This window comes from Diachasmimorpha longicaudata, chromosome 18 (assembly GCF_034640455.1).
Source record: "Diachasmimorpha longicaudata isolate KC_UGA_2023 chromosome 18, iyDiaLong2, whole genome shotgun sequence".
Lineage (NCBI taxonomy): Eukaryota > Metazoa > Arthropoda > Insecta > Hymenoptera > Braconidae > Diachasmimorpha > Diachasmimorpha longicaudata.
The window spans coordinates 4,027,187-4,041,648 of record NC_087242.1 but is presented as its reverse complement, the minus strand read 5'-3'; the positions used below and the strand labels follow the sequence as shown (position 1 = coordinate 4,041,648).

At 43.0% G+C, this 14,462-nt stretch overlaps 2 protein-coding genes across 2 annotated transcripts; both read left to right on the top strand.

The window, feature by feature from the left end:
* Window positions 1-48: 48 nt before the first annotated feature.
* On the top strand, window positions 49-7,095 carry LOC135171021 (uncharacterized). The gene is made up of 24 exons (XM_064137292.1): window positions 49-205; window positions 426-478; window positions 900-1,080; window positions 1,174-1,305; window positions 1,365-1,521; window positions 1,609-1,819; window positions 1,901-2,121; window positions 2,480-2,582; window positions 2,728-2,855; window positions 2,915-3,037; window positions 3,109-3,276; window positions 3,364-3,645; window positions 3,730-3,834; window positions 3,919-4,132; window positions 4,250-4,436; window positions 4,519-4,898; window positions 5,029-5,222; window positions 5,356-5,514; window positions 5,585-5,713; window positions 5,813-5,943; window positions 6,105-6,354; window positions 6,479-6,572; window positions 6,713-6,823; window positions 6,894-7,095. The coding sequence occupies exons 1-24, from the start codon at window positions 177-179 to the stop codon at window positions 6,959-6,961; spliced, it is 3,810 nt and encodes a 1,269-aa protein (XP_063993362.1). The 5' UTR covers window positions 49-176; the 3' UTR covers window positions 6,962-7,095.
* Window positions 7,096-7,338: 243 nt separating this feature from the next.
* LOC135171020 (xanthine dehydrogenase-like) lies at window positions 7,339-14,293 on the top strand. The gene is made up of 23 exons (XM_064137291.1): window positions 7,339-7,505; window positions 7,982-8,034; window positions 8,353-8,533; window positions 8,893-9,024; window positions 9,086-9,242; window positions 9,335-9,545; window positions 9,608-9,828; window positions 9,899-10,001; window positions 10,133-10,260; window positions 10,365-10,487; window positions 10,589-10,756; window positions 10,902-11,183; window positions 11,260-11,364; window positions 11,439-11,652; window positions 11,745-11,931; window positions 12,054-12,433; window positions 12,518-12,711; window positions 12,784-13,071; window positions 13,213-13,343; window positions 13,414-13,663; window positions 13,732-13,828; window positions 13,901-14,011; window positions 14,078-14,293. The coding sequence occupies exons 1-23, from the start codon at window positions 7,477-7,479 to the stop codon at window positions 14,143-14,145; spliced, it is 3,813 nt and encodes a 1,270-aa protein (XP_063993361.1). The 5' UTR covers window positions 7,339-7,476; the 3' UTR covers window positions 14,146-14,293.
* The last annotated feature ends 169 nt before the right edge of the window (window positions 14,294-14,462 follow it).

The window sequence follows — 14,462 nt, the reverse complement described above, 5'->3', positions numbered from 1 at the left end:
TCAGCTGTTGTGAGGGAGAGGGAAGGCAGAGTGAGAGAGAGTACATATAAGAACCCGCATCTGAGGACTTTCCAATGTTCTCGTGTTCCCTAGTCTATAAATCGTTTCGTCTCTGATAAATACTTCAACCAAGAGGAGATATTGGAAGCCTTGAAGCTCGGAAGGATTTTTTCGCAATGGGTCAGGGCGCATACACACACGTGGCGTGAGATTTATATCAATAAATAAATTTTTAATCAGTATTTGTGGAAAAATGGAATAGAACAAGCAAATTCGTCGGTTTCCTCTGAGAAAAATCTGAGATTAGACGATTCAATGGACCTGACCAGCGAATTTGCGACGTTTTTATTACATTTTTCCACTTCTGAGATCGATTACCTGGAGGAGATAGTCCACGTTTTACCTTCTGCTCTTCGTTCTCTCAGAGGAACCCCCAAGGATACCTTACAATTCACGATCAACGGAGTTCTCTACACCAGTAAGTACCAAAAAAGACCTCGTAGACTGGGATAAATTATTCAATTAAAATTCTTTGATATGAGAAATAAAAACAATTAAATTAACTAGTCCACAAGACATTGAATAATCCCAATAAAAAGGCAATAACAATCACTTCTGTTGGCGCATCCTCACTCGCCTGGAACCCGAAAATTATATGCAATTTCCCGAGTTAACGAGACGCCAACTAAACATACTTGGAATTGACTATTGTGCCAGGAGGCCAGTAATCACGTAAAAAAACCATAATTGTCCATGTGTCTTGTTGAGAATTCACTGCGTCACGTTACCATTGTAAACCCGCGTTTGGAAATTTTCCCTTCCACCAGCTGACATTTTTCCTGAAGATATTCCTTTTGCTGACGATTTTCTCTCCTTCGTTTCGCATTTCAATTCCCCAGTTACCGACGAAATCCGTCCGGAGACATCGCTGAACGTTTTCATAAGGGATCATGCACTTCTGCGAGGTACCAAGGCCATGTGCCACGAGGGTGGCTGCGGTGTTTGCATTGTGGCAGCGGAAATTCATGGGGAGGCGTTGGCAGTCAATTCGTGTCTTGTCCCGGTCCTCATTTGCAATGGGTGAGGATATCCCATTCGAGGAGTGACTCCCAGTTTTTTTTCTCAGTGTACAACCCCCCAATCACCATTTTACTCGATCTTATTATTAATTAGGTGGAAAATAAAAACCATCGAAGGGATAGGGAGTAAGAAAATGGGGTATCACAAGGCTCAGGCGACCCTGGCAGGAATGAACGGCTCCCAGTGCGGCTACTGTTCAGCTGGGATGGTCATGAACATGTACAGGTTCGTTTAGCTAATGAAGAGGCCCTATGTACCCTAGAATACATGCCCACATTTAACAGTTTGATGGAGAGCAAGAAGAATACGATGAAGGAGATCGAGAACTCCTTTGGCAGCAACATCTGTCGCTGCACTGGTTATCGACCTATTCTGGAGGCTTTCAGGAGTCTCGCGAGCGATGCTGAGCCTCAAATGGCCCAGAAGGTCCAGGACATTGAGGTATGATCAGGAGAATTGGACTTTTTCCTTCCCAAAGGACTATTCCAACTGCTGAAATGGAAAATAAAGAGAACTCTCTTCTTCAAGGACCTGTACAGCTTGAAAAAATGCCCCAGGTCGGGGCAGCCCTGCGAGCGCATTGAGGATGAACCCGAGGTATTGATGGCTGTCCAGGAAATTCGTATGGAATTTGGGAACGTGAAATTTCAAAAAGTCCTCGACTTGGAAAATTTATTTGCGGTCTTTGCTAGCAATCCAGACGCAACGTATGTTCTCAATGGTGGTAATACAGCTCATGGTGAGGGATCGGTTCATCTCCTGTAGTTTCTAGTCGATAGAGAGTTTGTCCAGGTATTTCTTAAGAATTACTGACTCGCAGGGGTTTATCGGCTGCAGAAACCGGACATCTACATCGACCTGAACGACGTTGGTGACCTGCGACGAGTAGAGAAGACAGCGGACAGCCTGATTTTAGGTGGCAATGTCACCCTCTCGACCCTGAAAAATACTTTGATCCAATTCTGCGAGGATCCCGGCTTCCACCACCTCCGGCAACTGGCTAATCACGTGGACCTCATTGCCAGTGTGGCCGTACGCAATGTGAGCATTGAAAAATAATTTTTCACACGATAAATCCCCAAGAAAACGAATGATTTGTCTTCTCTAGATTATAAAATTTACATGAAGAGTTGAGGCAGTCGCGTTACATAACTTTTATTTTCTGGGTTGAATACTTGTATTCAGACTTCATCCCGTACTATTGACAACTAATAATTTAGCGCAACTTCAATATCAATGGCTTCTTTGATGTAGCAACGACACTAGCATTACAACATATTTATTGTTATATAAGAAATATGAACGAGTGGATGTTAACAAAGCCACTGTGACCTTCTTGGGAGCTTAATATGTTTTATATCTTTATGCTGGACTTTTGAACTTCCATGATGATTTTCAGATAGGAACGGTGGCTGGAAATCTCATGATAAAGCACAAACACCACGAATTTCCCTCCGATCTTTTTCTGATGCTGGAAACCGCCGGGGCTGAAATACACATACGTAACAATTTCAATTTTTCCCCATCAATCTCACTCACATTCCCATTATGATGTGTTACTCCTGAATTTTTGGGTCTTCAACCCACAAAAAAATCGTTTGCACAGAATTTTTTCAACAGTTGTATCCTACGAATTTATTCTCGCAGTTGAATCCCCGGGTCAGAAGATTGTTGTTAACTTCATGGACTTCCTGACCCTGGACATGAATCACAAAATCATATACAGCCTGGTGCTTCCAGCCCTGACCCCTGATCACATTTTTCGATCTTATAAGGTACCTCAATAAGGTAGAGATCGTGAACTCGACAATTTCATTCTCCATCGAATTTGTAGGTAATGCCCAGGGCCCAGAATGCCCATGCCTACGTGAACAGTGGGTTTCTTTTTAAGTTAGACGCAGGTGGAAAGGTCCTGGAGAAGCCCAACATACTTTTCGGTGGGATAAGACCAGACTTTGTAAGTCCACGTCTATGACAATTTCAAAATCCTTGAATCCAGCTAGAGTATTAATTATTTATCATACGCAGTTGCATGCCAAAGCCACCGAGGACTTCCTGAATGGTAAATCCCTGTTGGATAAAGACGTTTTCAAGCAATCGATGGAAATCCTCACATCGGAAGTCCTTCCCGATCACATTCTACCGGATTATTCCCCGGAGTTCAGGAAAACTCTTGCGCAAGGATTATTTTACAGAGTCAGTGACTGATTGCAAGTGATAAATTAATTACCTGATCCCTCTAGAATTAATTAATTGATGATATATATTTAACTAACGGGGCAGTTTGTCCTGAGCCTGAAACCCGAAGATTTGGACGAAAAACTCCGCAGCGGAGGAACACCTCTGGACCGTGAACTCTCATCCGGAAAATGTGATTACGAAACAGACAAAAATATCTGGCCATATAATAAACCACTCCCCAAAGTTGATTCGATCTATCAGACATCCGGAGAAGCGCAGTACATCAACGATATTCCACCCCAACCCCACGAAGTCTTCTGCGCTTTCGTTCTGAGTAAAATTCACAGTGGCAGGATCACCAGCATCGACGCCACCGAAGCACTAGTAACAATTTTTCTTTCCTATCCTTAAAAATAGATCTTCTAGATTTAATTTGGCCATTCTGATGCTTTTTACTACCCCCGACAGGAGATGAAGGGGGTGACGGCTTTTCTAGGGGCCAAGGATGTACCCGGGAAGAACCTCTGCATCGATACAGCGAATAAAAAGCTCTTCGGGGCATGTGATGAATTGGTAAACACGATCTGAAATTTTTCATTTCTTCAGTTCAATTTTTAAGGGAATGGAATCCATTGAAGTTCATGTTGGATTCTCTAGCTATTCGCTGAAGACGTTGTTACTTATGCCGGTCAGCCGATTGGCATGATCTGCGCGGACACCCAACTCCTCGCCCACGAAGCAGCTCAGACGGTCGTCGTTCACTACAAAGAGATACCGAACGAGAAACCGGTGATAACTAATCAGGATGCGATCGCCTGCAGTGATAAAGAGAGGATTAAAGAATGCATCAATGCTCCAGCAGCTAAAAAAGGTTCTCCAAAAGGATCCATGGATCTGGACAATTATTAATATTTTCTAGGCATTACGAGACTGCCTGGAGATGGGCAGACACTGGATCATTAATTTGAATCGTGTTGTCTCTGATCAGGTGACAATCCAGTCCAGCAAGTGATAAAAGGCACGTTCAACTGTGGAAGCCAGTACCACTTCACGATGGAGCCCCAGTCCTGTGTCTGCATCCCAACAGAAGATGGAATGGACGTTTATCCAGCCACACAATACGTCGACCTCACGCATGCCTCGATAGCTTCCTGTCTGGGCATCTCCAACAACAGGTGAATTGACGAGATTCCGAATTATTTTCCGAATGCAGGGCTTCTTAACTTTCTCCACTTGTTGTGTCTGGTTCCCCTCCAGGATCAACATAAGTGTCCGACGACTGGGGGGATCCTACGGCGCAAAGCTGCTCCAGAGCACCTTCATCAGCTGCGCATGTGCTGTTGCTGCGTATGTCTTGAATCGTCCAGCGAGGTTCATCATGACCATCGAGAGCAACATGATGACCATTGGAAAGCGGTTTCCAGTGAAGCACGACTATGAGGTTGAAGTTGATGCTGATGGGGTCATCCAGTACTTGGATCAGAAGACGTATCACAATGTGGGGGTTCATTTCACTGATATGATCGCAGCCGTGACCTTTAGTCACTGCAATTCTTGCTACGATAAAACCACTTGGAACACTCTGGGTTACGAAGTTCGTACTGATATTCCAGGGAACACTTTTGTGAGGGCACCAGGTTTGTATTCAACAAAAATTTATATCACGGGGATTCCCCAGCTTCTTTTTACATTATTCAACACAGTGAGAGATAAACAGGAGCGATCAGGGTAAGTTCAATCATTATGTTGGATTATGAACTTTACTAGGTTCCACTGAAGGTGTCGCAATGACGGAGAATATAATGGAGCACATTGCTCACGCCCTGGGGAAAAATCCTCTGGAAGTCCGTCTGAATAATATCGCGGTCCAGCATAAAGACGAGTTAACTAAAATGATAGCTGATATGAAAGCCACATCGGACTACGACACCCGGAACGAAGCCATCAATCTCTTCAATAAGGTACCCCAACGACGATATTAACAAAATTCTATTAAAAACATTTTTTATCCAGAAAAAAATGTATAAATTCTGGAAAAATTGTCATAAACACAAGAGCAATACACGAAGACTCCCTGTGACCCTGATTTCACAGGAAAACCGCTGGAAGAAGAGAGGCATCAGTCTGATGCCTCTGATGTATCCAGTTGCTACATATGGCCAGTGGAACGTCCTCATATCAGTTTATCCAGTGGATGGTACAGTTGCTATTTCTCACGGAGGAGTCGAGTGCGGTCAGGGAATCCACACGAAGGTCTGTAACTTTTCTGATTGTCATTCGTGTTGTCAAGACGTGGAATTATTTATGTGATGGGCTCCTGCAGGTAGTCCAGGCTGTAGCACACACCCTGGGGATTGATATCGATATGGTGAACGTGAAGCCGACGAATAATTTCGTGGCACCCAATAATTTCGTTACTGGGGGATCTATAGCCACCGAGTGTGTAGTTAACGTGAGTTTGTTAATTACAAATTAAATAATGAGCTCTAAAAATCGTTGACAATTTGTTATGAGCTTTCCTGGCTTAATTTTCATGATTTGGCCTGATCAGGTAGCGATATCAGCTTGCAAAGAGCTGCTCACACGTTTCGAGCCGATAAAAAAAGAACTGGGGAATCCCACGTGGCTGGAATTGGTCGGGACTGCGTATGCGCAGAATGTTAATCTCTGCGTTCAAAATATGTGAGTCAATATCTCGTTTCCTGATGAACAATTAATCGAAATGACTTCGTTAAGACGATTTATCAATCGTGTTAATCGCGTCAACTCTATCACTAAATTGCCTCTTCCCTGATGACTGCCATTGTCAGTCCAATTAAGTCTTAATGAATGTGAATGGCCAGGGTATTCGAGGATACCTCGAGAGCCTACCCCATCTACGGGGTAACAGTCACCGAAGTAGAAGTAGATGTGTTGACCGGACAACATCTGATCCGGCGAGTTGATCTTCTTGAGGATGTGGGTGTCAGCATGAACCCCGAGATTGATAGAGGACAAGTGGAGGGTGCAATGGTCATGGGGCTGGGTTATTGGACCTCCGAGGATGTCATTTATGATCCTACTACTGGACAGCTCGTTAACAATCGAACCTGGGTAGGAAAATGCAAATAACAAAATATTTTTCCAATATTTATTGACATTATTTCCTCGTCGGTCGTGTTCCATTAAAATGCGTATCTTGAAATCGTTTTGTAGAAATATTTTCTCTTGAATTTAGAACTACAAACCACCAGGTGCCAAAGACATCCCCGTTGACTTCCGGATCACACTGAGGACCACGAAAAATCCAGTTGGCGTCCTGGGATCGAAAGGTGAGTGGAGTCAACTCAGAACAGCTGAATATAATTTTATTTAACTGATGAAAGGGTAATTCTGAAGGGAATCCCTTAAACCTGCGGAAGAACCCCCTAGAATTCTCCGGTTCAAATTTTTTTGTCTTTATCTTTCAAAGCTGTTGGTGAACCTCCTCTTTGCCTGAGCTACTCTGTCCTGTTGGCTATAAAACACGCGCTAAATTCAGCTCGAAAGGACGCTACCGGTGACTCCTCGTGGTATCAATTCGGTCAGTTATTTTTTTCTTCTTTCACGCAAACACTTTATTATATTTAAACAAATAAATCTTCCCCTCCCAGATGGACCTGCCACCGCCGAAAAGATACTCCTGACAAGTCTTACGAACAAAGACCTAATGGTACTGTAGTGGACACGCCTTCGCACACCAAAAATAATTGCAGTTTAAGAAAATAATAATCCTAAAACCCAATCACTCTCTTTATATAGATTTAGAATAAAAACAATGACGTTGTTGATTAAATAAAATACGCAGTTGTCGCAGCCGACCAGTCGCATTATTTCTAACATAGAATATCATTTTTTATATAATTTTTTCTGGAGCTCCAGTTTCCGTAAAAGGACGAAGAATTTCAATGAAAATTCGCAAAACTTTTCCGTAAACTCAATCGTATGTGATATATAGTCTGCACTTACCAATTCCACCGACAACTCGTCATCTGCGAGTGCAGCAGTGGAAGGGGCAAGGCTGGTAGATAAATACTTTTACTTCATTCTGGTCTTCCAACTAAGTCGATAGCAACTACTGAGTATCTTGTCAGTTAATCGTGCTCAACGAATGTGATCGCACCAATTGGTTTATTCCACCTCGAAACACTACGTCGTAAACAGCACTAGAGCTTTCCAACTCCGAGAGGGATAAATATGGGTCAGGGGTCCTATACTTTTGTGGGGTAAGTCAATTGTTTGATAATTGAAGGGGAAAAATAATAAAATATTGGGTAATGAACTAATAGGGGCAGTTGCCTATTGACAAAATAATTTTGTCTGGAGAGGGTTCATTATTTTGGGGAATTATCTTCGATCTCCTGATTCTATCATTTTTGTTCAGCTCAATTTATTATTTATGATTACGTCGATGTCTAGTCAGCGTTGCAGCTGTTGCTCATGAGTGAAAGTTTCAGAAACTTTTTTACTTCTCGTTTTACGCGTGAAATTATTTCGTGAAAAATTCTATCGTAGTTCTTTCTATATTTAATTACTGGGTGTTATCGCAAAATTAACTCGCTGACAATTATTCATAACTGGTAAACATGTTTGAACTGTATTCCAAATACAAACAATTAGTTTCGTTCGAAAAAATTAGCAGTTAATTATTTTGAAATAATGCAAACAGTCGTTAAAAAAAATTTTTTTTTTTTTCATTCAGAGGAACTCCCAGAGACACCGTAGAACTTACGATAAACGATAATGTTTACATCGGTAAGTATCGAGCATACATTAAAAAATCGATAAGCATTGCAGTGACTTCGATATAAATGAGAAAAAAATTATATGACTATCTCTGCGTTGATTGCAATTACTCGAGACTTAGTGATTGGTCTTGTGAGAGAAAAAAGTGCTAATGAACGATAGGATTATCCTCTGAAAGCTATATTCAATGAATAATCTCCACGTATTGCTGGATTGAAAATTAAAACCACTACTATTTCTATTTTTTCTCTGCAAATTTTTTCTGCAAAATTCTGATTTTATCTGCGAAAATCCAGTGACTGAAATTCGAAAAATTTCTGCTCTCAGTCAGTCACGACGTGCGACCAGACACTTCGCTGAACGTCTTCATCAGGGATCATGCCCTCCTACGGGGCACGAAGTACATGTGCCTCGAGGGCGGGTGTGGTACGTGCATCGTGGCCGCGGAAATTCATGGGGAAACCATTGCAATTAATTCATGCCTTGTTCCAGTCCTCATTTGCAACGGGTAAGAATGTTATCAACAGGGAAATTATCGCCCAATGGGACTGCGTGTTCCACCGGTAGGAAATTATGAAAACTGCACTATTTACGTATTTTACTGAAGTCCGGTTTTCCTTCGTGAACTTGAATAGAATTGCTGAAGCGGAATAGGCGAGGAAATTGGTTTACGCTGCAAAATACCTTCAAATGTTTTTTTAATATCCTCGTAACAGATGTTTAGGTCAGAATATTAAACGTAAATGGAAATTGTTCCATGGAAGACAACTTGGAAGATGGGATATTCATAATGAAACCCATTTTAATTGATAAAAAAATTTGGGATCGTAATTGAGTCGAGTTAATTGTATTCTTTATCCCGACAAGATGGAAAATCAAGACAATCGAGGGCATAGGGAACAGAAAAGTGGGTTACCACAAGATTCAGGCAACACTTGCTGAGATGAACGGTTCCCAGTGCGGCTACTGTTCTCCGGGAATGGTCATGAATATGTATAGGTATGTTTAGAAGCGTGTTTAGTCAAAATGAATCCGTATTCATGGGCTGTGTGTACTGCAGTTTGATACAGGGTAGAGAGATGTCGATGAAAGAGATTGAAAATTCATTTGGTAGCAACATTTGTCGTTGCACCGGTTACCGTCCCATTCTGGAAGCGTTCAAAGGCCTAGGGAATGACGCAGATCCCGCTATGGTGCAAAAGATTCACGACATCGAGGTAGATGATGAGTCCCTATCGAATTTTTCTATCAAATACAACGAGCGCTGAATAGAACTGCCCAGGGATTAATTAAAAACTCGTGTTCTCAGGAGTTATACGAATTAAAAAAATGTCCGAAGTCGGGCAAGCCCTGCAAAGGCGACTGCAAGCCCTCGGAGGAACCCACAATATTGGAGGAAGTCCGCATGGATTTCGGAGATGTTAAATTTCAAAAGGTACTCGACATTGTCAGTCTATTCGAAGTATTCACTGGCAATCCAAATGCCAGTTACGTTCTCAATGGCGGTAACACAGCACACGGTAAGTCATTGACAATCTCTCAGTAAAATCATCAGACAGCAACAAACTTACCATTTCTTCAGGTGTCTATCGACTGGAAAAGCCCCAGCTATACATCGACCTCAACGACATCAGCGATCTCCGCAGAGTCGAGAAGACAGCGGACAACCTGATCCTGGGTGGAAACGTCTCTCTGACGGTCATCAAGAACAGCTTCATCAAATACTCCAGCGACACCGGTTTCAATCACCTTCGGCAAATGGCCGATCATGTGGACCTGATCGCTAGTGTACCAGTACGCAATGTAAGTGTCACCATCGCATGAGCATTTCCCTCCTCTCTCCCATGAGAAAGGACTTATCTTGGTGTTGCAGATTGGCACATTGGCGGGGAACCTCATGATAAAGCACCAGCACAACGAATTCCCCTCGGACCTGTTCCTCATACTGGAGACTGCTGGAGCCAAAATACACATACGTAACGCCTTTTCCAGTCTTCCACGGACTTTTCCTTTCCTTAGCTAACGTCCTCATCAGTGTCATTGTTTTGAAATTACTCACAACGGCCATAACCGACTTCCTTTTAATGTGGGATTTTTTCACACGCAGTTTCGTCACCCGGACAAAAGCAGGAGATTAATTTCATCGAGTTTCTGAAGATGGATATGACACATAAGATCGTATACAGCGTTATGCTACCGGCACTGAAACCCGAATATGTTTATCGATCTTACAAGGTAATTAACGAATTATCAGGTCCATGAATCTCCATTATAAGAGGGGATAAGCACATCAATGTCAATGTGTTCGAGGCGGGAATAAAAAAAATTTCGATTCACAGATATTGCCAAGAGCGCAAAATGCACATGCCTACGTGAACGCTGGGTTCCTTGTCAACCTTGATGCTTCTGGGTCCGTCCAAGGACAACCGAACATCATCTTCGGTGGGATCAGACCTGATTTCGTAAGAGACTCTTGAGACTATCCATTCATTTCGAACTAGACTTTCTCCTGAGTGATCGCGAATTAATAAAATAATGAATCATTCACTGATTCGTTCACCAGCTTCACGCCACTGCCACCGAGAAGTACCTAACTGGAAAATGCATATTAGACAAAGGCGTCCTCAAGCAGGCCCTGGTAACACTGGCCTCAGAGTTGAACCCCGACCAGGTCCTGCCGGATTATTCTCCAGAGTTCAGGAAAAATCTAGCCCTGGGATTGCTCTACAAGGTAAAAAATATTCTCTGACTGATTTCAATGGTGTGCGAAGGTTCATGATCTCCAGTCGCTCCAGTTTTATCGTCTCGAGAATGTTTCGCTTTCGAGAATGGTCGCGAGGTGGTGAAATCATTGGGAGGCTTTGTTGCTGTTGTAGTTCGTCCTGAGTATAAAACCAGAAGTCGTGGACGAAAAGTTACGCAGTGGTGGGACGATACTGGAGCGTGATCTCTCGTCTGGGAGGGTTGATTATGAAACGGACAAGTCACTCTGGCCGTATAATAAACCCCTCCCCAAGACTGAGTCGATCTATCAGACGTCTGGCGAGGCAGAGTACGTCAATGACATACCACCCCAGCCACGGGAGGTTTCCTGCGCTTTTGTACACACTATCTTCTCCAGTGGAAAAATAACGAACATCGATGCCTCTGAAGCTCTGGTAATTGTCATTATTTTGCAATTAAGGAATATCAACCCTTTCGCAATACTATTCTCCCTTATCATCTCGTCAACAGGCGATGAAGGGGGTTGTTGCCTTCCTATCGGCCAAGGATGTGCCAGGAAAAAATCTTGCTATTGACTCGGCGAACCAAGACCCAATGAACTTCAATGATGAAAAGGTCACCATCATCTTCAGGTTCAACGCCCTTTTTACTTGAGATTTAATTTATAAGTACAATTTATCTATTCACAGCTCTTTGCTGATGGTGTTGTTGAGTTTGCCGGCCAACCGATTGGCCTAATTTGCGCGGAAACTCAGGCAATTGCCAACGAGGCCGTGAAGAAAGTGAAAGTTACTTATTCTGATATTGCGAAGGAGAAGCCCATAATAACGAATCAAGACGCTATCGATTCTGGGGACAAAAATAGAGTCAAGGAGATGGCGAATTTCCCTGCTGACAGACAAGGTGTTTATCACAGTCCTTTACACATAAACGATGATCTTCTTATGCGGAAGTATTTCCCCTCGGATGTCATCATTTTTTATTCATTTCAACAGGAACTAATCCAGTTGCTAAAGTGATAAAAGGTACCTTCAATTGTGGGCCCCAGTATCACTTCACGATGGAGCCCCAGTCTTGCGTTTGCATCCCAACAGAGGATGGAATGGACGTCTACCCAAGCTCTCACTTTATAGACCTGGCACAGACTTCGATGGCTTCGTGTCTTGGGATTCCAAATAACAGGTGAGCTGTCAAATTTTCGACTGACAATTTTCCATAGATCAGAGAAAAAAATTGTAGGATTTTCCTGCGAACTCTTTCTGGGTTTTCTAAGACGTGAAATCTCTCTATCACTTGCCCTTCAGGATCAACATCAGAGTCAGAAGACTGGGAGGGTCGTACGGTGCAAAATTGTCACGAAATACCTGGATCAGCTGTGGATGTGCTGTGGCAGCGCACGTGCTAAATCGTCCAGCTCGTTTGATCATGACAATCGAGAGTAACATGACGATAATAGGCAAACGATTTCCAGTCAAGCATGACTACGAGATAGGTGTCGATGCTGACGGGGTGATTCAGTACTTGAAGCAGCAAAGTTGGCACAATGCCGGCAGTTCATTCAACGATCCCATTGCAGCACAAGCAGTCATGCACTCGTATTCCTGCTATGACAAGACCACGTGGGCTTCCGTGGGAAATGAAGTTCACACTGATGTTCCATCCAATACGTACGCGAGAGCACCAGGTGAGTTGCAAATCGTGGGAACGATCCCCAGGGATTAATTACACGGATATCCAAATAAACTTTTTCGTATCAAAATTTATTCAGGCTCCACTGAGGGTGTGGCAATGGGAGAGAATATGCTGGAGAACATAGCGCAGGTACTGGGTAAAGATCCAGTTGACGTGCGTCTCAAGAACATGAATGCAACGGATAAGGTGCCACTGAGCCAGATGATTGACGACATAAAGCAGACGTCGGACTACACTGCGAGAGTGGAGGCTGTCAGAATGTTCAATAAAGTACGACAATATTCTCCACTCTGTTCAGATCATTGACAGACAGGAATGACGAAGAGATGTTTGATTTTCCAGGAAAACAGGTGGAAGAAGAGAGGTATAAGTTTGATGCCCATGAAGTATCCCCTTGAGGTGGGAGGTCAGTGGAATGCCTTGATATCAGTGTACCCAAGGGACGGAACAGTGGCTGTTCTTCATGGAGGCATTGAGGTTGGCCAGGGCATCAATACCAAGGTGGCACAGGTTGCTGCTTACACCCTGGGAATCGATCTCGATATGATCAGTGTTAAGCCCACGAATAATCTTGCTGCGCCGAATAATACAGTCTCCGGGGGCAGTATCACAACTGAATCTGCCGCAAACGTAATTATTGAACAAGAAATTGACCTGGGGATGGTGGATTAGTAGAAATAAAGGGAGATTTTCCGAGGAAATGACCTCCTTGACATCTTCACGGATTGTCAAGGGCTTTAGGAAAACTGTAATCGTCATTTTTGATTTTAGGCCACGATAACTGCTTGCACGGAGCTTCTGAAACGTCTAGAACCCATCAAAAATACACTGACAAACCCCACGTGGACAGAGTTGGTTTTCGCTGCCTTCCAAGCAAACGTTAATCTCTGCGTTCAAGCCATGTGGGTGTCATTTTCTATCAAATACCGAGTACTTTAATTTTACACCAGTTTCACGTATTTTTATGGACAGGCTACCAGCTGATTCATCGAAGGGCTATCCAATATACGCGGTAACGGTCAGTGAAGTGGAGGTCGACATGCTAACAGGACAGCATATTATTCGACGGGTCGATCTTCTCGAGGATGTTGGCATAAGTATGAATCCTGAGATCGATAGGGGGCAGGTAGAGGGAGCTTTTGTGATGGGAATTGGTTACTGGACCTCCGAGGACCTCATTTACGATCCCAAGAGTGGAGTTCTGGTTAACAATCGGACGTGGGTATGTGTCATCATCAGGTAATCATACGTGATTATATTTCAATGATAACTTTGCTCTCGTCCTTGAAGAATTATAAACCACCGGGTGCCAAGGACATCCCAGTAGACTTCCGAGTGGCATTCAGGAAAAAATCACCGAATCCAGTGGGAGTGCTGCGGTCGAAAGGTACGTAGAGTGGGAACAGCAGGAATTTTTTTCTTGTTGAAGGATATAATTCTTTATATTCGTATTTTGAAGCTATTGGCGAGCCACCACTCTGCATGTCATTCAGCATACTATTGGCATTGAGGAATGCTCTGAACTCAGCGAGGAAAGATGCGGGAAATACCGATCCCTGGTATCAGTTCGGTCAGTAAATATTTCCAATATTCTCCGACTATTGTCTAATTAATTTAATACAAATTATGCTTTCAGATGGGCCAGCAACTACTGAAAATATCTTGAAGACCAGTCTCACCACCAACGAGCTCATGAGACTTTAATACAATATTTAATTATTCGCATAATTATATCCAACGTGTCGATAATAAATACCATGTTCTCTGCAATTATTATCTCATGAATTTCAATGAAAATCGATCTACCACATTCGCATTGGAAAATAAAATATTTCAATTTTGTCTTTGGCAATTCATGTCATTTAATTGCGACGCCTTCGTGTTTTTTTCCACTTGTTCCTCTAAAAGTGCCGCATCACCGAGTCCCTGAAACGCAGAGGACTCTCCGGATTCGTCTCTACGACCCCGCTACCATATAATCTCTATCTAACAAGACCTTTAATTACTTCCTGAACTATAGC

Excerpts from the sequence above, each read along its gene's own strand:
- LOC135171020 (XM_064137291.1), top strand. The coding sequence starts at position 7,477 with ATGGGTCAGGGGTCCTATACTTTTGTGGG. Across the intron at positions 10,002-10,132 it reads TGGAGCCAAAATACACATAC|TTTCGTCACCCGGACAAAAG; the intron begins GTAACGCCTTTT and ends TTTCACACGCAG. Across the intron at positions 12,434-12,517 it reads TACGTACGCGAGAGCACCAG|GCTCCACTGAGGGTGTGGCA; the intron begins GTGAGTTGCAAA and ends AAATTTATTCAG.
- LOC135171021 (XM_064137292.1), top strand. The coding sequence starts at position 177 with ATGGGTCAGGGCGCATACACACACGTGGC. Across the intron at positions 1,522-1,608 it reads AGAAGGTCCAGGACATTGAG|GACCTGTACAGCTTGAAAAA; the intron begins GTATGATCAGGA and ends CTCTTCTTCAAG. Across the intron at positions 6,824-6,893 it reads CTCCTCGTGGTATCAATTCG|ATGGACCTGCCACCGCCGAA; the intron begins GTCAGTTATTTT and ends TTCCCCTCCCAG.